We start from the raw sequence: 22,324 nt of genomic DNA, 5'->3' as shown, positions 1-22,324 counted from the left end.
CCTAATGGGTTGGAAAGCCATCACTTCAGAGAGTTCAGAACTGTTTAGTTTATATTCAGAATTTATTTCAGATCGGAGTAATTTGACTTTTCAAATAGTGAAATTTCACATTATGTTAAAAGGGGCACATTGAAATTTGGAAAAAATGGTTAAATTTTCAAATTGTGCTCGATCTAGTCCTAATGGGTTGGAAAGCCATTGCTTCAGAGAGTTCAGAACTGTTCACCGTATATTCAGAATTTATTTCAGATCGGAGATATATAATTTTCCATATAGTGAAATTTAAAATTTTTTTTAAAAGGCGCCCATGGAAATTTGGAAAAAATGGTTAAATTTTGGAATTGTGCTCGATCTAGTCCTAATGAGTTGGAAAGCCATTGCGTCAGAGAGTTCAGAACTGTCAACCGTATATTCAGAATTTATTTCAGATCGGAGATATATAATTTTCCATATAGTGAAATTTCACATTTTTTTAAAAGGGGCACATGGAAATTTGGAAAAAATGGTTAAATTTTGGAATTGTGCTCGATCTAGTCCTAATGGGTTGGAAAGCCATTGCTTCAGAGAGTTCAGAACTGTATAGCTTATATTCAGAATTTATTTCAGATCGGAGTAATTTGTCTTTTCAAATAGTGAAGTTTCACATTTTGTTAAAAGGGGCACATTGAAATTTTGAAAAAATGGTTAAATTTTGAAATTGTGCTCGATCTTGCCCTAATGGAGTGGAAAGCCATCACTTCAGAGAGTTCAGAACTGTTTAGTTTATATTCAGAATTTATTTCAGATCGGAGTAATTTGACTTTTCAAATAGTAAAATTTCACATTTTGTTAAAAGGGGCACATGGAAATTTTGAAAAAATGGTTAAATTTTGAAATTGTGCTCGATCTTGCCCTAATGGAGTGGAAAGCCATCACTTCAGAGAGTTCAGAACTGTTTAGTTTATATTCAGAATTTATTTCAGATCGGAGTAATTTGACTTTTCAAATAGTAAAATTTCACATTTTGTTAAAAGGGGCACATTGAAATTTTGAAAAAATGGTTAAATTTTGAAATTGTGCTCGATCTAGTCCTAATGGATTGGAAAGCCATTACTTCAGAGAGTTCAGAACTGTTCACCGTATATTCAGAATTTATTTCAGATCGGAGATATATAATTTTCCATATAGTGAAATTTCACATTTTTTTTAAAAGGGGCACATGGAAATTTGGAAAAAATGGTTAAATTTTGGAATTGTGCTCGATCTAGTCCTAATGGGTTGGAAAGCCATTGCTTCAGAGAGTTCAGAACTGTTTAGTTTATATTCAGAATTTATTTCAGATCGGAGATATATAATTTTCCATATAGTGAAATTTCACATTTTGTTAAAAGGGGCACATTGAAATTTTTGAAAAAATGGTTAAATTTTGAAATTGTGCTCGATCTAGTCCTAATGGGTTGGAAAGCCATTACTTCAGAGAGTTCAGAACTGTTTAGTTTATATTCAGAATTTATTTCAGATCAGAGTAATTTGACTTTTTATATAGTGAAATTTCACATTTTATTAAAAGGGGCACATTGAAATTTTGAAAAAATGGTTAAATTTTGGAATTGTGCTCGATCTTGCCCTACTGGAGTGGAAAGCCATCACTTCAGAGAGTTCAGAACTGTTTAGTTAATATTCAGAATTTATTTCAGATCGGAGTAATTTGACTTTTCAAATAGTGAAATTTCACATTTTGTTAAAAGGGGCACATTGAAATTTTGAAAAAATGGTTAAATTTTGGAATTGTGCTCGATCTAGTCCTAATGGATTGGAAAGCCATTACCTCAGAGAGTTCAGAACTGTATAGTTTATATTCAGAATTTATTTCAGATCGGAGTAATTTGACTTTTCAAATAGTGAAATTTCACATTTTGTTAAAAGGGGCACATTGAAATTTTTAAAAAATGGTTAAATTTTGAAATTGTGCTCGATCTAGTCCTAATGGAGTGGAAAGCCATCACTTCAGAGAATTCAGAACTGTTTAGTTTATCTTCAGAATTTATTTCAGATCGGAGATATATAATTTTCCATATAGTGAAATTTCACATTTTTTTTAAAAGGCGCCCATGGAAATTTGGAAAAAATGGTTAAATTTTGGAATTGTGCTCGATCTAGTCCTAATGAGTTGGAAAGCCATTGCGTCAGAGAGTTCAGAACTGTCAACCGTATATTCAGAATTTATTTCAGATCGGAGATATATAATTTTCCATATAGTGAAATTTCACATTTTTTTAAAAGGGGCACATGGAAATTTGGAAAAAATGGTTAAATTTTGGAATTGTGCTCGATCTAGTCCTAATGGGTTGGAAAGCCATTGCTTCAGAGAGTCCAGAACTGTATAGCTTATATTCAGAATTTATTTCAGATCGGAGTAATTTGTCTTTTCATATAGTGAAGTTTCACATTTTGTTAAAAGGGGCACATTGAAATTTTGAAAAAATGTTTAAATTTTGAAATTGTGCTCGATCTAGTCCTAATGGGTTGGAAAGCCATTGCTTCAGAGAGTTCAGAACTGTTCATCGTATATTCAGAATTTATTTCAGATCGGAGATATATAATTTTCCATATAGTGAAATTTCAAATTTTTTAAAAGGGGCACATGGACATTTGGAAAAAATGGTTAAATTTTGGAATTGTGCTCGATCTAGTCCTAATGGGATGGAAAGCCATTACTTCAGAGAGTTCAGAACTGTTCACCGTATATCCAGAATTTATTTCAGATCGTAGTAATTTGAGTTTTCAAATAGTGAAATTTCACATTTTGTTGAAAGGGGCACATTGAAATTTTGAAAAAATGGTTAAATTTTTAAATTGTGCTCGATCTAGTTCTAATGGGTTGGAAAGCCATTACTTCAGAACTGTTCACCGTATATCCAGAATTTATTTCAGATCGTCGTAATTTGAATTTTCAAATAGTGAAATTTCACATTTTGTTAAAAGGGGCACATTGAAATTTTTGAAAAAATGGTTAAATTTTGAAATTGTGCTCGATCTAGTCCTAATGGGTTGGAAAGCCATTACTTCGGAGAGTTCAGAACTGTTCGCCGTATATCCAGAATTTATTTCAGATCGTAGTAATTTGAGTTTTCAAATAGTGAGATTTCACATTTTGTTAAAAGGTGCACATTGAAATTTTGAAAAAAATGGTTAAATTTTGAAATTGTGCTCGATCTAGTCCTAATGGGTTGGAAAGCCATCACTTCAGAAAGTTCAGAACTGGTTAGTTTATATTCAGAATTTATTTCAGATCGGAGGAATTTGACTTTTCAAATAGTGAAATTTCACATTTTGTTAAAAGGGGCACATTGAAATTATGAAAAAATGGTTAAATTTTGAAATTGTGCTCGATCTAGTCCTAATGGGTTGGAAAGCCATCACTTCAGAGAGTTCAGAACTGTTTAGTTTATATTCAGAATTTATTTCAGATCGGAGATATATAATTTTCCATATAGTGAAATTTCACATTTTGTTGAAAGGGGCACATTGAAATTTTGAAAAAATGGTTAAATTTTGGAATTGTGCTCGATCTAGTCCTAATGGGTTGGAAAGCCATTACTTCAGAGAGTTCAGAACTGTTTAGTTTATATTCAGAATTTATTTCAGATCGGAGTAATTTGACTTTTCAAATAGTGAAATTTCACATTTTTTTAAAAGGGGCACATGGAAATTTTGAAAAAATTGTTTCCAAATTTCAATGTGCCCCTTGTAACAAAATGTGAAATTTCACTATTTGAAAAGTCATATTACTCCGATCTGAAATAAATTCTGAATATAAACTAAACAGTTCTGAACTCTCTGAAGTGATGGCTTTCCAACCCATTAGGGCAAGATCGAGCACAATTTCAAAATTTAACCATTTTTTCAAAATTTCAATGTGCCCCTTTTAACAAAATGTGAAATTTCACTATTTGAAAAGTCAAATTACTCCGATCTGAAATAAATTCTGAATATAAACTAAACAGTTCTGAACTCTCTGAAGCAATGGCTTTCCAACCCATTAGGACTAGATCGAGCACAATTCCAAAATTTAACCATTTTTTCCAAATTTCCATGTGCCCCTTTTAAAAAAAATGTGAAATTTCACTATATGGAAAATTATATATCTCCGATCTGAAATAAATTCTGAATATACGGTGAACAGTTCTGAACTCTCTGAAGTAATGGCTTTCCAATCCATTAGGACTAGATCGAGCACAATTTCAAAATTTAACCATTTTTTCAAAATTTCAATGTGCCCCTTTTAACAAAATGTGAAATTTTACTATTTGAAAAGTCAAATTACTCCGATCTGAAATAAATTCTGAATATAAACTAAACAGTTCTGAACTCTCTGAAGTGATGGCTTTCCAACCCATTAGGGCAAGATCGAGCACAATTTCAAAATTTAACCATTTTTTCAAAATTTCAATGTGCCCCTTTTAACAAAATGTGAAACTTCACTATTTGAAAAGACAAATTACTCCGATCTGAAATAAATTCTGAATATAAGCTATACAGTTCTGAACTCTCTGAAGCAATGGCTTTCCAACCCATTAGGACTAGATCGAGCACAATTCCAAAATTTAACCATTTTTTCCAAATTTCCATGTGCCCCTTTTAAAAAAATGTGAAATTTCACTATATGGAAAATTATATATCTCCGATCTGAAATAAATTCTGAATATACGGTTGACAGTTCTGAACTCTCTGACGCAATGGCTTTCCAACTCATTAGGACTAGATCGAGCACAATTCCAAAATTTAACCATTTTTTCCAAATTTCCATGGGCGCCTTTTAAAAAAAATTTTAAATTTCACTATATGGAAAATTATATATCTCCGATCTGAAATAAATTCTGAATATACGGTGAACAGTTCTGAACTCTCTGAAGCAATGGCTTTCCAACCCATTAGGACTAGATCGAGCACAATTTGAAAATTTAACCATTTTTTCCAAATTTCAATGTGCCCCTTTTAACATAATGTGAAATTTCACTATTTGAAAAGTCAAATTACTCCGATCTGAAATAAATTCTGAATATAAACTAAACAGTTCTGAACTCTCTGAAGTGATGGCTTTCCAACCCATTAGGGCAAGATCGAGCACAATTTCAAAATTTAACCATTTTTTCAAAATTTCAATGTGCCCCTTTTAACAAAATGTGAAATTTCACTATTTGAAAAGTCAAATTACTCCGATCTGAAATAAATTCTGAATATAAACTTAACAGTTCTGAACTCTCTGAAGTAATGGTTTTCCAACCCATTATGACTAGATCGAGCACAATTCCAAAATTCAACCATTTTTTCCAAATTTCAATGTGCCCCTTTTAACAAAATGTGAAATTTCACTATTTTAAAAGTGTAATTACTCCGATCTGAAATAAATTCTAAATATATGCTAAACAGTTCTGAACTCTCTGAAGTAATGGCATTCCACCGTATTAGGGCAAGATCGAGCACAATTCCAAAATTTAACCATTTTTTCCAAATTTCCATCTGCCCTTTTAACAAAATGTGAAATTTCACTATTTTTAAATTAATATGAAATAAATTCTGAATATAAACTATACATTTCTGAAATCAAGCCTTCCCACCCTTTATGACTAGTTTTACCACAATTTAGAATTTTTTAATTTTTTTTCATGTCCATGTGTCTCTCATGTATCTGGTATAAAAATATGCTAAAAGCAAAGAAATCAACGATAGTTCATAAATAAATATTTAATTTTTTTTTTATCTAATTTTTAAAAAAATTGTGATTATATATTTAAACTGAATGATCGGTAAAACCATTTTATTTTGATTTTATATCATAAAATGTTAAATGAGCTGATATTAATGCAGCTCTGTTAACCTAACAGTCTTTGAGTACGAAGTATGTTAGTTTACACATTAACATAGGTAATGTTAAAAAACGGAGCTAACTGACGGAGCTAACTTCACACACATAAATCTAAGACAAACTTACTATTTGCTTTGAACTGTAAAAACACTATGCGCAAACCCTAGTACTAATGTATTTAACTTCACATTGGGTATTTCAACAAGAGGTGGGAAAATTAAATGTTTAGCATTTTTCATGATTTCATGAACAAAATGAAGAATAACACGTCGAATACTAAACATTGTGCAGATACTGAGACATAATTTTCTTTCAAATATTAAGAAAATCTGGAACAGAACTTCCTTGAGAGTTTTAGGTGGGATTTAATTTATATTAAAAAAGTATTATAAAAGGATAATTTGTAAATTAAAATTACTTTGGTAGATCACGCAATAGTTTAGGTGTATCAAAATGGGCGCAAAGACTTTACGAAGGCGTTGCTAGACTGTCAAGCTTCTAAGAAATGAAGTCATATTCAGGAAGAGTATATAAAATGAAACATCAAAAAAATTGCTAATTCTAATACAAAATGATCTATCTTTAAGAATGTATTACAAAAAGAAATTAATATGGTTCAATTAAATTAAATTAAAGACTGATTTGGATGAAGCCAATTACTGACAAAACAAAATTACCACTTAAGGAATAACAGCTCCATGGCAAATCTCCTGTAAACTTTATTTAAACTTATGTTATATGTACTATGTGGAGTATGGAAAATGTAGTTGTTTGTTTTTAGCTGCTGATACTATTTTTACCGTTGCTGTTTCAGTTTCAGCCACCGGTGTAAGTGTTAAAGATTTCAACAAAAAAAAAAATAAAAACGATGGATGCAATACTGATTGTGGTAGTAATACCGACGAGTACAAGAAATAGTATGTAAAATCCCACCAGTTCTAGGAGTCCGTCCCGATCTAATGATTTTACATATTATTTGGGATGACAACTTACTACGTAACTAACTACGTGACTAGTTATTTTAACACGTACATGTCCTAAGCAGCCTCTTTTGGATTGAGAGTGTCCAACGCATTGGATTCACATACCGGTTACATAGAGTCAATTACCTTACAAGCTACCTATCTGGTTACTTGATGAACTACATAACTAGTTATTTTAACATGTACGGGTGCTAATTGATCTCAAATAGTCAGTTAAAATGACATCTCATACACAGTCCAATAACCGATTGCTTGTAAACAAAACTTCCTCAGACAACTCTCCAATAGATTACTTCTTACGTTTAAAGTGACTAAACTCCAGATTGCTTGGAGACACTAAAGTAACAATTGACTTCATTCTAGGTTACATAGAATGTCATTATACTTAAGCAAAAAGGAAATAAACTGTAATAGAATTATATGAACACAATTTGTGCGAAACCAGTTGTAAGAATTATCCACAAAAAATATAGTACAAAATAATCATTTAAAGTGACTACCCTCTAGATTACTTAGAGACACTTAAGTGACAATTGTCTTCATTGTCTAAAGTAACCAATTGACCCAAAATATATAAATTGAAGAAGTCAGCCAAGTGATCAGACCTTAGTGACAATTACCATCTATAAGGGATACATTGCCACTTGCTTAACTGCTGGGAAGTGTATAGAAAGAGTGTGTATACTCTTTCCCAGGTTTTATCATGTTATAAAGTAGATTTTAAATAGAAAAAAGGTGTGTGTGCGAGAGTTTTTCTTACAATTTTTTTTCCCTCCGTTTAAAATGATGTCATTGCAATTTGTTTACTTTCTTGTTTTGCCTTAAAGTAGGGAAAGTTTCTTCAATGTAATTTTACTAAAAACGTTTTATATTAAACAAAACAAAAAACATACAAACATGTATAAGAAAATATGCAGAAAAATTAAATGTCTGCGTAAACAAAGAGAATTTATTATAGACAAAATTAAAACCAGCAATTTTAGAAGCTGAATTTTACATATTTTGTCAATAGATTAAGTTTGTGTACAAGTGTGTATGTGTAAAAAGAAGGCTTTAAGTCTATTGTAAGAAAAAGAGTTAGACATTAAATTTATGAGAGCTTAGAATATATGACTGGAAAATTAGTGAATATTTGTGTTTAAGGTATGTATTTTGCAAAGAATTTATGAATATTTAATTAGTAGCGTCTACAAAGATCCTACAAATACAAGGAATGGTCAATAACACATACATTTGGCTGGTTATTAAGATGGAGTTATCATCTATGAATTGCTTACATCCTTTTAATTTTAACATAATCACGAATTAATTTAAAGAATACAAATTCTCAGTAAAGAATATCTTTTAAACTCTTAGGTTGGAAGAGGACCGCATAGAGTTATGTATGCATTAACAAGACAATATAGCTGATCCATAATGACTCCTTAGAAAAAGATATTGTCCGGTTATGTAATCCTCCACTTTGGTGCTGGTGATTCATAGGCCTCAGAACAAATATTAAAATCGTCTGACTATCTAGTAAGACTACTATATTCGGAATCTTATATACCCTCCCTTCACCAAGATAAATATTTTAAAAAATGTTGGTGAAAAATAATTTAAAAAAAAATCAAATTTAAAAATCACCAAATTATACTTCAAAATACAAATTTTAAATATTTTTTGGTAAACAATTTTTTTTCCAAAGTTGTTTTTTTAATTTTTTGTCGAATTGTTATTTTAAATTTTAAAAAAATAATTTTGTTTTTTAAATATTTTTTGGTGAAAAATATTTTTTCCGATTTTGACCCATTGTAGGTCAAACTTATGGTCTTATATACGTCGTTGCAAATGTCTTTGAAATATCTATCATTAGATATCCATATTGTCTATATTAATGACTTAATAATCCAGATTTAGGTCAAAAATCGAGGTTGTCCTTGTTTTTTCCTCATATCTGCCATTTTGTGGACCGATTTTTCTGATTTTAAATAGGAAACTTCTCGAATGCATGCCTGATAGAATTATTGAAGATATGGATCCCGAAGATATCTGATTTCAACTAACAGACAGACAGACGGACATGCCTTAATCGACTCCGCTATCTATAAGGATTCAGAATATACATATGTATATACTTTATAGTGTCGGAAAATTATATTGTGGAAATTAGAAACGGAATGACAAACTTATATATACCCTTATGACGAAGGTGAAGGGTATAAGATGTAAGAAAATATGGTCGGTAAAGCCCGACCATATAATATGCTACACAAAGTAAATGAGCAAAAACATTTTTCTTTTAAAAATATCAATAATTTATATTCGTGAGTGATTTTCGGAAGTTGGCCTTATATGGGAGCTATTACCAATTATGGGCCGATCGCCATGAAATTAGGTCGTGTGATTTATGTCTATATGAAATTTATTTCTGCTTAATTATGTGTATACCAAAATTTTTAAGAGATTTATGCTCGTTAAAGTGATTTTCGGAAGCGGGTCTTATATGGGAGCTATGACTAATTATGGTCCGATCATAATAAAATTTGGGTATAAAAACAATATATCAGTTATACACTTACCTCTAGTAATTAAAAGAATCAAAAACATTCTCCCGCAATCTGTTACCATCAACTTAGTGGACCAGGAACAACATCTCATCAATTTAATTTTCACATACACACTCACACTTACATACACTAAAACATGTCCACAACTTGTTTGCAAATGAATTGTTAGTAATCGTACACTATTGCTAAAGGTGTTGTTAATAACTTTTAACAACAACAATAAGATTATTCATTAATATTAAATATTTTAACAAACGACACGATTTTTACTTATAATTTAATCGCACACACGAACGTTTGTTAGACTCTTCAATGGACATCTTTAAGCCGGCCGCGGCTGTCTCATTCGCCAAGATTTTTGAACACATAAAATATCTTTTGAAATACATATGTAAGTATACGATCAAAACAATTTAAAAACACTTTCATTGTCACATTTTTTAACCGAGCCGATAGTTTTTGAGGCATTAAAACTTTTAAAAACCGTTTAATTTTATTAATTTCTTTACTCTGTTTAGCAACGAACAAATTTCACTGTTGCAAGCAAATAAAAATAGCGGTAATCTAACAAATACTGAGATGTTTCATACTAAAGCAGGGTTGATATTTTGTTTACTTTTTAGTGAGAGAAGGGCAACTCTAAATTTGGAGACTTTTAAACAGTAGTGTATACTGTTAATGAGCAGTAGTGTTAAAATAAAACGTTGAAAGTGGGAAAAAACGCTAAATTGAAATTATTATTAGCGAACAAAGGAGGTTTTTTCGGATCAGATTTTCACAACGTAGTTAGTTAATGGAAATATATAAAATTTAAAGTGTTTTTGTAATAAAATTCTTTGTACTGCCTTAAAACAAGCAAAAACTAATAAAATCAATAACAACAACGATAGTAATTTAAATAATTAACAAGTTAAAGTGCTATATTCTGCTATAACAAATTTTAATTGTTTTTTATTTGTTTATGATTTACGAATTATGATAAGAAAATGTTTCATCCATTCTCATTTGCAACATTTAATTTCTTTGCATTACAAATGGATTACTGTCGTTTATGTATATACCATTTTTCTTAGATGTAACAACTCCCTTTAATTACTTGCTAATTTTAAATTATATAAAATTGCTTCTTGGAACATGTTTATTTGTCATTCTAAATGAGTACAAAAAATCCCTTTATTTATTTAATTTGATACGCGAAAGTAATTAATTCATTAAAAATAAAGTATAGTAAAGTACCTCGAAATCGTGACAATTTTATTATATCATTAATGGCTTTGATACTCTTTATTATTATTGTGATATTAATTTAAGTTAAATTACGTATTACTAAATTTTATAAAAAATCTGTGTTGAGACAAGTACCATGTGTTTGGTGAGCAACTAAATTTAGTAAACTTTTTAAAATAATAACAAGTAATAAAAACAAGACTTTGCTTTTTGAATAACAAAAAACGGTTCAAATAAACAAAATATTACCCGTAAAGAAAATGTATATATCATTTAATCCTGCACTCCAGTAGAAAAGTTAACTGTTCAAAATACATAGTGAATCTTTGAGAAAAATATTTGTCAAATAAATGAAATTTTAAAGAAGCAAATAAAACAATTATTTAAAAACATTTAAGAAAGCTATATTAAAATAAATTTTAAAACAAAAAATTTTTTGTGGTGAAAAAAAAATCGGGTTAAAAATATTTTTCTCGATTTTTACCCATTTTAGGTCCGACTTAATATGGCCTTTTATACGCTGTTGCAAAGGTATTTGAAATATATATCATTAGACATCTATATATATGAATGACTTAGTAATCAGGATATAGATAAAAAATAAATCAAAAATCGAGTTCGTCCTTGTTTTTCCATATATCTCAGTCATTTGGAGGGCTATTTTCTCGATTTTAAATAGCAACGGAAAGTTGATTTCAACATACAGACAGACGTTCATACGGTCAGACTGACAGATGGCCATGGCTATATCGACTCCGCTATCTATAACGATCCAGAATATACATATATACTTTGTGGGGTTGCAAATGAAAAATGTAGAAATAACAAACGGAATGACAAACTTATGTATACACTTGCCACTCATGGTGCTAAAAATGTAACAGTCCAGAACGTCTGAAATATATACTTGTTGTTAAATCACGAAAATACAATATCCTTAGAACTTATGATTTAGTGAATTATGTCCATAGCTAAAAGAAGCAAATCACCCCCAAACACTCCAGAGTTAAAATAATCTATACTCTGTAGTAGAAATTGTTCTTCTCTGGAGTGGAATAAAAATAGATTTGAAATGAAATAAATACCTCATTGTAAATGTATCTCTATTATAAATCAGTTTACTAAACATATAATTGAATAAGTATATAAAGATTTAATTAATTTTCGAAATAATCTATTTTAACATGCAATTGCACAAATTTAATTGTATTAATTTAATTTTTAAATTCAAATTAATCGTTTTAATCACTAAAATCTAATAATCGCTTAATCTACCTCCAACAACAAATCATAAACAACTTAATAAGCAACACTGTCAATGTTAAGTGTAGAGTTTTAATGACAACTGACGTTTAAAGAAAAAAAAATAAAAGAAAATACTGACGACGACAATTGGACGAAAAAAGTGAATAGTTTTTAATGATTTTAAACGAGAAACAATAAAAAAAATCCGATAAATTTTTATTTTGATATTAAAACAAACATAAATACACATACACACAACTGTGTAAATAAAATACGTGGTGTTTCAAATAGTTAGTTATTGCAAATAAAAGTGATTAAAACAAAAAAGAAAAGATAAACAATATAGGGCAATTTATTAGAGAAGTAAATTTTGAACCAAAAAATATAATAGATAAAATATAGAAAGAAAATGTCCGGTGCCTGTGATGATGATAAAAAAGAAGCTCAACAAAATGAAATTGCAGCTTCAAGTGTAATTATAATTTGCAATTATTTTATGTAGTTAAAATTAATAGCAATTTCATGTTTGCAGATACGTTCCGGTTTGGCTGAATTAGAGTTAAAGACCTCACAAGTTTTGCAACGTTTAGAAAATGTTAAAACAGCACCAACCCCCACTGATGCGCCACAACAATCGATTGACTTTAATGCTAATACGTCAGATGTTACAGATAAATCTGAAGATTTGTCATCGTCGTTGGCCTCCAATTCGGTGAGTGTGGTGGCTCTGTTGCATGGCAGTCGTAAACCTCCCTCGGAAATCTTGAAATCATTGGAAACACTTATTTCATATGCCGATTCGGAGGATGAGCCCGAATTTCCCCTACCAGCTTTAGATGATGTTTCACATTTGGCTTTAATATCGCACAGCATAGTGGCCTATCTGTCGCACTTGGACCGCAAACAGTTGGTGAGGGTGACTGGCAATATAGCTGGTGATACCACCCATTGGTTGGGTACATTGTTTAGATTTATGGACCCAGCCAGTAGCTTTCACAATGACAATGCCGATGCTATATTACGCGTAGTGCGTTTGGCAATAGTGGCCCGTTGCCCGGGCTATTTAGAAGGTGGTATACCGGCTTTAGCCCATCCATGTTTGTATATATCGGAGAATACCACACCCATGCGTTTGCAATATGCTTGTCGTCAGCTGGGCATACCCTTGGATGCAATACGTTTAATACCGGCCAATACAACATTTGGTACTATGGATTTGTCTCTACTGCAGCGGCAAATACAAATTGATTTGGCCTCTCAGAGGACTCCACTATTGGTGGTGGCTGATATAGGTGCTTCTCTGTGTGGCTATGTAGATAATTTATTAAGAATGCATGACATTTGCAAAACGCACAATTTATGGCTGCATGCCACTGGTCATGGTTTAGCGGCTCTCGTTTGTTCTCAAGGTCCTGGGGTGGTAAGTTATAGGAGATTTTGTTTAGTAGCTTATAGCTTTTTTAATACTATTTTTATTTTTTAGATAAGTTCTTATGTGGATTCTATAGTTTTAAGTTTGGGCAGCTGGTTGGGTGTACCCAGTCTGCCTATTGTGGTAAGTTTATTTGTTTTAATATTTCTTTTATGTTTATTAAAATGTTAATATATTAATTTTTAGCTTCTTCATCGTCAACTTCAAAATGCTGCCTTAAATTCTTTCGAATCTGATCCCATTTTATCTCGTCGTCTCAATGCTTTAGCTTTATGGACGAGCTTACAAGCTTTAGGTCGTGACGCCATTTCGGAGCGTATTCATGTAGCTTTTCAAACATGCAGTATTTTGTTTGAAATCGCCTCGGAATGTGAAGGCATCAAAGTTGTGGTATGTTTTTAAAAATTTATAAATTTTGTGGTGATACTTACTATCGAGGAAAAGTAATCTTATATTATACAAAATAGTTTTATTATTTCTTCAATATTTTTAACAACATATTCGGATATTTATATATAAAAACGGCAATAGACAAATTTGTATACGTCACCGAAGGAGTGTATCCACCGAAGGATTTTCCCTTCGGTGGATACAGTCCACTTGGTTGTCTAAATCTTTATCTTAAAGTAACTTTGGGGAAGTGTATATAAGATTCGACACAGCCGAATATAGCTCTTTAAATTGTTATTTTACTATGTCTCGATTTATTAAGACATGAAACACCTACGTATCTTATATTCCAAATATGTTATTCAATTATCTTCTCAACATTTTAGAGTCGGGCTCCTGGTGCTCAATCTGGCAAATCCTTGGTAGATGTCATCAATAAACCACTTGATGTTAATGTAAGTAACCAATATTTGAAATAAAAATATTCTACATACAAATTAATTTATATTGATTTAAAAACTAGTTACTTTTTGAAACGGCTGCCTCGGTAGTGGTGTTTCAATTTGATGGTAGTACAACTGTGACTACTTCCACTACAGGCGATGACACCAACTCCCTGGAAGGTGTAAAATCATTGGAAAAATTACACAATGCTTCATACTTTGATCGTTTAAATTCTTGGCTAGGTCAAATTTTACAAAGGGATTGTCCTAATGTAAGTTTATTTTTAAATTTTTTACAAATTTATATTTTTAATAACGTAATTTTTCTAGTTTGATTTCGAGATCATAGAACATGCTGTCCATGGCACTTGTATACGCTATTGCCCTTTGGAATTAAGTCTGGGCGAGCAGCCACCCACTGCGGAAAATCTAGAGAATTTTGCCCAAAGTTTAGAAACTCATGTGGACATTTTACGGGCCACCATCAAGCATAAAGCCACTTTCATACATCTGGTGGAGAAAAGTGATGTCTTACGTTTGGTTAATCTGCCCGAATGGGCGGGTATGGGTGGCGTACGTTTTGTGCCCGAAGGCTGGGAAACTCTGCTAACAGATCAGGCTAAAACGGAACTTAATAAATTGAATGTTGATTTGGTGGAAACTTTAAAAGCCACCGATAATGCCTTTTCGCTGGGCGAGGGCCCCGATGGTTTGATATGTGTACGCTTTGGCATGGTGACACATGAAACGGATGTTGATGAGCTATTGGATTTAGTGGTTTCAGTGGGTAAGAATGTGCAGGAAAATTCTAGAGTTTTGGATACTATGTCGGAAATTGTTAAGAGGGTGAGTAGGGTAGAATATTTGTGAGTAGAGCATTTGTATTTAAGATGAATTTTTTTTGTGTGTAGGGCATACAAGCTGCTACTGCTGATTTGCAGCGTGAAACCGAAGAAAGACTTTGGCAAGAGGGTATTTTACGCCATGTTCCCGTGGTGGGCAGAGTTTTTAATTGGTGGTCTCCACCAGCCAGAGAGGCTGGTATCAAGGGCAGAAGCTTAAATCTAACACAGGGTGTAGTAGAGTCTACAGAAAATATATACAAGTGAGTACAGTTTCTATGAAATCAATTATTTTTAAGTTTTTTTCAATTGTGTCCAAATTGTTCTATAAAAAAGTATTTCAAATTTGTATATGTTACAAAAAAATTTTCCTAAATTTCTCTAAATTTTTTTTTTCCAAATTTAAAAAAAAAGTAAACAAAACAAATTTTGCAAACAAAATCGTCTCCCACATTTTTCTATAAAACAAAAATTTTCTTAAATTGTGTCCGAAATGTGTGTTCGAAAATTTTTGTGTATAAAAATTTGTGTCCCAAAATTTTGTATAAAAAATTGTGTCCAAACATTTTCTATAAAAAAAATATAGTTTCTTAAATAATTTTATTCGAAAATTTTCTAAAAAAAAATTGTATTCGAAAATGTTTCGAAAAAAAAATTGTATTCGAAAATGTTTCGAAAATTTAAAAAAAAAAATTATTGTATTAAAATTGTGTCCCAAAATGTTCTATAAAAAATTTTCCATAAAAATTTGTGTCCCAACATTTTCCATAAAAATTTGTTTTCCATCATTTTCCATAAAAATTTGTGTCCCAACATTTTCCATAAAAATTTGTGTCCCAACATTTTCCATAAAAATTTGTGTCCCAACATTTTCTATAAAAATTTGTATCCCAAAATTTTCTATAAAAATTTGTGTTCCAAAATTTTCTATAAAAAATTGTGTTCCAAAATTTTCTATAAAAAATTGTGTCTCAAAATTTTCTATAAAAAATTGTGTCCCAAAATTTTCTATAAAAAATTGTTTCCCAAAATTTTCTATAAAAAATTGTGTCTCAAAATTTTCTATAAAAAATTGTGTCCCAAAATTTTCTATAAAAAATTGTGTCTTAAAATGTTATATAAAAAATTGTGTCACAAAATTTTCTATAAAAAATTGTGTCCCAAAATTTTCTATAAAAAATTGTGTCCCAAAATTTCCTATAAAAATTTGTGTCCCAAAATTTTCTATAAAAAATTGTGTCCCAAAATTTTCTATTAAAAATTGTGTCCCAAAATTTCCTATAAAAAATTGTGTCCCAAAATTTTCTATAAAAAATTTTGTCCCAAAATTTTCTATAAAAAATTGTGTCCCAAAATTTTCTATAAAAAATTGTGTCTTAAAATGTTATATAAAAAATTGAAACTCAAACTTTTATAGAAAATTGTGTACAAATTTTCTATAACAAATTGTGTCCCCTAAATTGTACGAAAAAATTTGTGTCCCAAGATTTTCCATAGAAATTTGTGTCACAAAATTTTCTATAAAAACTTGAGTCCCAAAATTTTCCAACAAAATGTATGTCCCAAAATTGAGACAATTTAATTTTATTAAATATTCGAATTGAAATCTATATATTTTGTATCCTTTCCAGATATCACATGCAAATGGGTGGTACACACGGTCAATTGCCAGCTAATAAATCTCCACCCACACCCATGGTCCAGACACCCATTATAACAGCAGCCAATGAAATACCGCCCGTATTTCCCAACAGCAATCCCCAGACCTCACCCAATTCCCCGGCAACGTCAAACGAAGCAATTAAAGATGTAAATGCAGCAACTACTGTTGCTGCTACAGCTGCTACTGTTGTAGCAACTACAACAACACTACCATCACAAAATGGTCCCGCAAACGGTTCGGCCCCATTGGATGATGGTCACAATCGTACAGTTAGCCAAAGTAGTGGTGCTTCGGCACCCGAATTAGCGGCAATAAATAATAGTGCAATTATTAGTGATAAAATTGAAAATCCCAATATAAATATAAATGCAAATCCAATTGCTAATGTTAGCAGTTCATAAAGTATAAAACAGTTCATTTAACTTCAACCTTTTTCTCAGTTCCTTTTTTGAATTTTTTTATTTTATGATTTACGCTTTTTTTATTTAAATTATTTCTTTCTCTCTTTTCAAGCCTAAGCCTAAGCCATTATGCACTTGCAAAGGCAAAATGTAAGCAAAAGTGGTTGATGTTACACAGTGTATCTTTTTTTTATTTTTAATGACAATTTTTTTTTATTTAGAAAAAATTAAAAAGTTAATTCTTTGATTTTTATAGAAAATCTAGCTTTTTTCTTCTTTTTTTTTTTGTTGATATGTACTTTTCAAAATACTTACTTATATGCTAAAAATAAAAAAGAAACGTTAGAAATTTTGATAAAAAAACCAAACAACCACTATTAAACATTTTATAACTTCAAAAAATTTAATAAAATATTTATAAAACTAATTAAAATAATTACTTACACACACATGTATTATGATTAGAAAGTTTTTCGCGCTTTCTTTAAAAAACGTTCCATTTATATGTATGAAAATAAAAACCAATATGTTAATCTTAAAGATTAATTGCAAAAAATTAAACAAAAAATAAATCTTGCTACTGCAAAAATTTAATTTTATTCGATTTTTTACTAAAGAATACATTTAATCATAAAAACATTTTCACATAAAATCCATCATCATTTCAAAGAAATTTTTAAAGCGCACATTAAATTCATTGAATAGCTAAAACCATGCCATTTGTAAATATTTATATGGGTGTAAATCTTTGCTCAATTTTTATTTCATTGTATTTTCATATCATTTACTAAATATTTGTTTTTATTTTATAATTTTCTTACAGGGTAAATATCATTTTCATATTCAAGTTAAATTAAATGTTTACAAATTATAATTGGCAACTGTAACCCTCAATAATCAATGTTCATCATTATCCTTAAAAATTCATAAAAATCTAAATAATTCCACACCCGTTCTAAAATAACAGCTTGTAAATGTCGCAGTAATAGTTAAAAACATCAAATGACACATAATTTCAAGATTAATGGTAAGTTTGTTAACAATATTAAAAATAGTTTATTCTAAAAATTAGTTTTTATAATAAATATTAGTTATATTCCCAAACTTCTCAGATTTAGTGGGAATTAGTAAAATAAAAAGACATTGTTATCATTTAAGTTTTCCTCCAAATCCACACTACATCGGAAATAAAGTATATTTTATAGAAAGATGTGGTAGAAAATTGATCTTTCAGCATCTGTTGTATTTATCCTTTTGTTGTATGTTTCCGCCAGTTATAGATTTGTTTAGACGATCGTCTTTAAAGTCTAAATAAGGTTCTAAAAGTCGCAACAGAATCACATAGATCACAAAAATAAGAAAGTTCTGAAAAATAATATCATAAAATCTTTATTCGTATCCAATAGGGTGGTTTTATAAAATCGATTTTCGATTTTTATAGATGCTCACGTCTAGAATTATGCCATTTAGTGTAAAAATACTATCATTAAAGTTATTGCTCAATCGGACATTGCCTTCCCGTGCCGAAAGTGCCTCGAACTTTTAAAATGACTACTACTTTTTCTCATCTCTTGAACTTTACGCCTTTTTGCAACATCTGACATCTACTAGTTAATTTTTCATTACTAATCATGTATTACAGCAGAATGTAAAAATCAAAGAATCCCAATTTTGGTTTTGACTTGTCGCTTGTAAAGGTACTTACAGAGAAATATTAATTTAAAGTTTGTTGTTGCAATATTGGTAAGCAAAGGAAATGATGAACAACTTCTGGGAATCTCCGCTTTAGAGAATAGCACAGGTATCAGTCAGGTAGAAGCTGTTAGCGATAGCATTTTTGAAAACTTCAGGACTTTCGGCACGGGAAGGCAAAGTCCGATTGAGCTAAAACTTTTACAATCGTATTTTTAAACTAAAAGGAACAATTCTAGATGTGTGCACTTAAACATTTTAAGAAAGCAAATTTTGTCCTTTAACAAAAACCACTAGTCCACACTATCCAATATATTGAGGTTACTAAAGAGAAAAACAGAAAATTGTATTGTTTTAACATAAATGAATTAATTGTAATAGAAAAAACTTATTGGCAAATAATTTAGGTTATGATAAACAGACTGCTCTATTGGCCAGAACCATCAATTCATGAAAAAAATAATAAACGCCATCTAGCATCATGTCACTGTGGACTCCGAGAAATCGATAAATTTCCGCTTTTAAAAGTGTAGTTCCCCATTTTGCCAGTGTATTTGCGATATGGTTAATTGGTACACCTTGGTGAGCTGATATCCAGTAGAGACCAACTATTGAATATATCGAGCCCTTAGCGCCAAATTATCGTAAGCGACATTTTCAAAAAATTTTTTTTATTTCAAAAAATAAAATTTTATGGACCGACTGATGTATTAGCGTTCTCAGAATATCAAAATTGTTAATAACTTCAAAATTATAGGGAGTAAGATTTTATCGTAAGTCAATGTTTACATTTTACAGTAAACGAATTTTATCGTAAGCGACACATAGTGGTATAGAAAAAAAAGAAGGAAATACATTTGTAACTTCTAAATGGTTAGATTGGTTTGAATGAAATTTCACATGCGCAAAGAAGAAGTGTTCTCGAGTTTAAGTTCTGAACGTGGACCTTATTTGCCCACCAGGGCCGCCACCAAGGGTCCTCAAAGTAGGACACCTCGGGTATATTACATTTTTAAAATGATCCTATTTCTTCGTTTATGTTCCGATTTCAAAAAAATTACACACATAAAATCTTTTCATCGAGTGCTACAAAAGACCTAGTCGTAGCTATCAATTATCTCTTATAGCTTAGGAGATATTCGCATTTGAAAATTAAATTTTCAACATTTTTACCCAACCTACTCCAGTTTTTTGATAACAGCGTATCCAAATATTTTCCGATTTTCTCCAGTTTTCTCCTTCATTGGACTAACAACATATGTATGTGTCAAATAAGAAATGAACTGTTTAAAAATAATGACTAAGTCCAAAGTTATATGCATTTGAATTTAAAAAATTTTGAAAAGCCGATTTTACGCAAATTTTTTGGGAAAAAATAACTTAAAAATAATTTCTTTTTAGTTATCGCAAAAAATTTCAAAGAGAATGTTCATTCAATATATCAAATATTTTGAATGAAAAAAAAATTAAAAAATTTTTTTACCGAGGGGACCAGGTCCATTCAAAAAACACCTATTTTTTGTGTAAAAATAAACTTTAGGCAAAATTTGTGTTTTGTCGCTTACCAAGGCGTATTAACAAGGTGAGTGCGTCCCGGCAACAAATACAACAATGCAAAAACAACAGGCATTTTGTTTTTGTTAAAATGTAGGGTAAATGTCAAAATCAAGTCGAATTAAAATATTACTCTGTTATTTACAATAACAAATGTAAACATAAACAAAGTTTGACATATAGTGTACATTAAACCACAGCGAATTAAGAAACAGCTGATTTTATGCACTCACCTTGTTAATACGCCTTGGTCGCTTACGATAATTTGGCGCTAAGGGCTCGATATTGTCATCTCAGTACTTTATTGACTATGTGATGGAAATCGATTTCGAAAACGAAACAATTTCATAACGGCAAAGGATTTGATGCATTTTGTCTGTTGTTTTAACTTTTATTTTTGAAGTTTTAAAAAATTATGGTGCTTAGAGCACAAGGGGTTCAAGTGCCTTTTTTTTCAAATTGAGTTAACATATGGAGTTAGTAGGTGAAGTTCAGAGAAGTTCATAGCACAAGAGTTGAATGTGGGATTCTCATCCGTTAGCGAGATATGGCGACCAATTCTAGCACTTGTCATTAAAATACCTGTTTCGGTTGGAGAACAAGGGGTACATGAGCACTTAAACCCCTTTTGCTCTAAGCAAATATTAAACTTCATTATTCACATGGACTGATTTAGTGAATTCAGATGAGTGATCAGCTAAAATCTAGCAATTAATTCCATCACTTGTTTTCAAAACACCTGTTTCAAATACCTTTGTGGATTATTTTCCAAAAAAGAAAAAGTAACATAAAATAATGGAATCGAGTATATTAATAACTGTTGATTTTTTATTATTTATGGTACGTAAAATCATTAAAAATAAGTGAATCTGAAAATAATATTGACGAATTTTCTGAATCTGATCATCTTATACAAAGATGATCTTATGAATGTGCAAGAAAACTTCACCAAACTAAATCTGAAAGCTCGAAATGTTGACCGAGTCGTGTAGTTACTACAACAACTTCCTCCAAAAAACAGCGTCAAAACAATAATATTCCAGAAATTCAAGAACCTACAGAATATTCTTTGGTATATACCACCAATTTACCATGAATGGTTTAAAGCACTTCCTCACGATTAAATGGAATAAATTCCGGAAAGAATAGAAAGTCAAGGTGAGGATGACCCCGATGATGTCATGGAATCTGATTATGACGACTAAAAAATGTAACAAAGAACCATAAAAGCTTTTCTTAATTAAATGTTAATAAAAAAAATTGAGTCTATGTGGTTTTCTTATTAGGTAATTCAGAACTTTGAAAAAAATTAAAGCACAAGGGGTATAAGTGCAACTTTCCTCACTTCAAAGGTAATTTTTGGGTATTTGTATATATAAAATATGGTATTTTTTTATCATGTTAGATTAGAATATATCTCAGGATCTCTATTAATTAAAAGGCAATATTCCAGATAGCATCTAAAATTTTTTTTTGTAAATTAACTTTAACCTCATTTTTCTCATTATTAAACATTAGTCACTTGAATCCCTTGTGCTCTAAGCCCCTCAATTGTATTCAAAATCGATATCCTCACTTTCCATTCCAACCAGTACTAAATTTCAGAATTTTCCATTTGTATTTCAGAAATTTATAATTGTATTTCAGAAACTTTCATTTGTGTTTCAGAATTTTGCAAATGAATTTCAGATATTTCCATTTGTATTTAAACAAATTCTAATAGCATTACTAATTGAAATTTCTGAAATACAAATAGAAAATTCTGAAATATAATTGGAAATTTCAAAAATACAATTGGAAATTGTGTAAAACTTAGCTGTAGTTAATAATATAATAAATAGAATAGAAAATTCACTTATTAGTTTCAATTTTGTTAAGCTAAACGTAAACACCATTTTGTTCGTGCCCACTCCTTATAATACTGTGATTTTTAAAGAGGTTTCAATTAGACTTTACACCCTTGCAATCCCTAATAAAATAAAACAACACCTTGCAATTTTGTATCAATAATGTGTTCTTTTCATGCATGTCCTTTAGTTTGTTTAGTCGTTTTTA

The 22,324-nt window shown here is 30.4% G+C and overlaps 1 protein-coding gene across 1 annotated transcript; it reads left to right on the top strand.

Moving 5' to 3' along the window:
- The first annotated feature begins 11,937 nt into the window (after positions 1–11,937).
- On the top strand, positions 11,938–17,617 carry LOC135956536 (pyridoxal-dependent decarboxylase domain-containing protein 1). Its single transcript, XM_065507069.1, has 9 exons — positions 11,938–12,324; positions 12,385–13,272; positions 13,336–13,407; positions 13,471–13,674; positions 14,061–14,129; positions 14,198–14,389; positions 14,448–14,963; positions 15,029–15,222; positions 16,591–17,617. Exons 1-9 carry the CDS (start codon positions 12,262–12,264, stop codon positions 17,021–17,023), a joined length of 2,631 nt encoding a protein of 876 aa, XP_065363141.1. The 5' UTR covers positions 11,938–12,261; the 3' UTR covers positions 17,024–17,617.
- Positions 17,618–22,324: the final 4,707 nt, after the last annotated feature.

This window comes from Calliphora vicina, chromosome 4, assembly GCF_958450345.1.
Source record: "Calliphora vicina chromosome 4, idCalVici1.1, whole genome shotgun sequence".
NCBI lineage: Eukaryota > Metazoa > Arthropoda > Insecta > Diptera > Calliphoridae > Calliphora > Calliphora vicina.
This window is presented reverse-complemented; position numbering and strand designations above follow the sequence as displayed.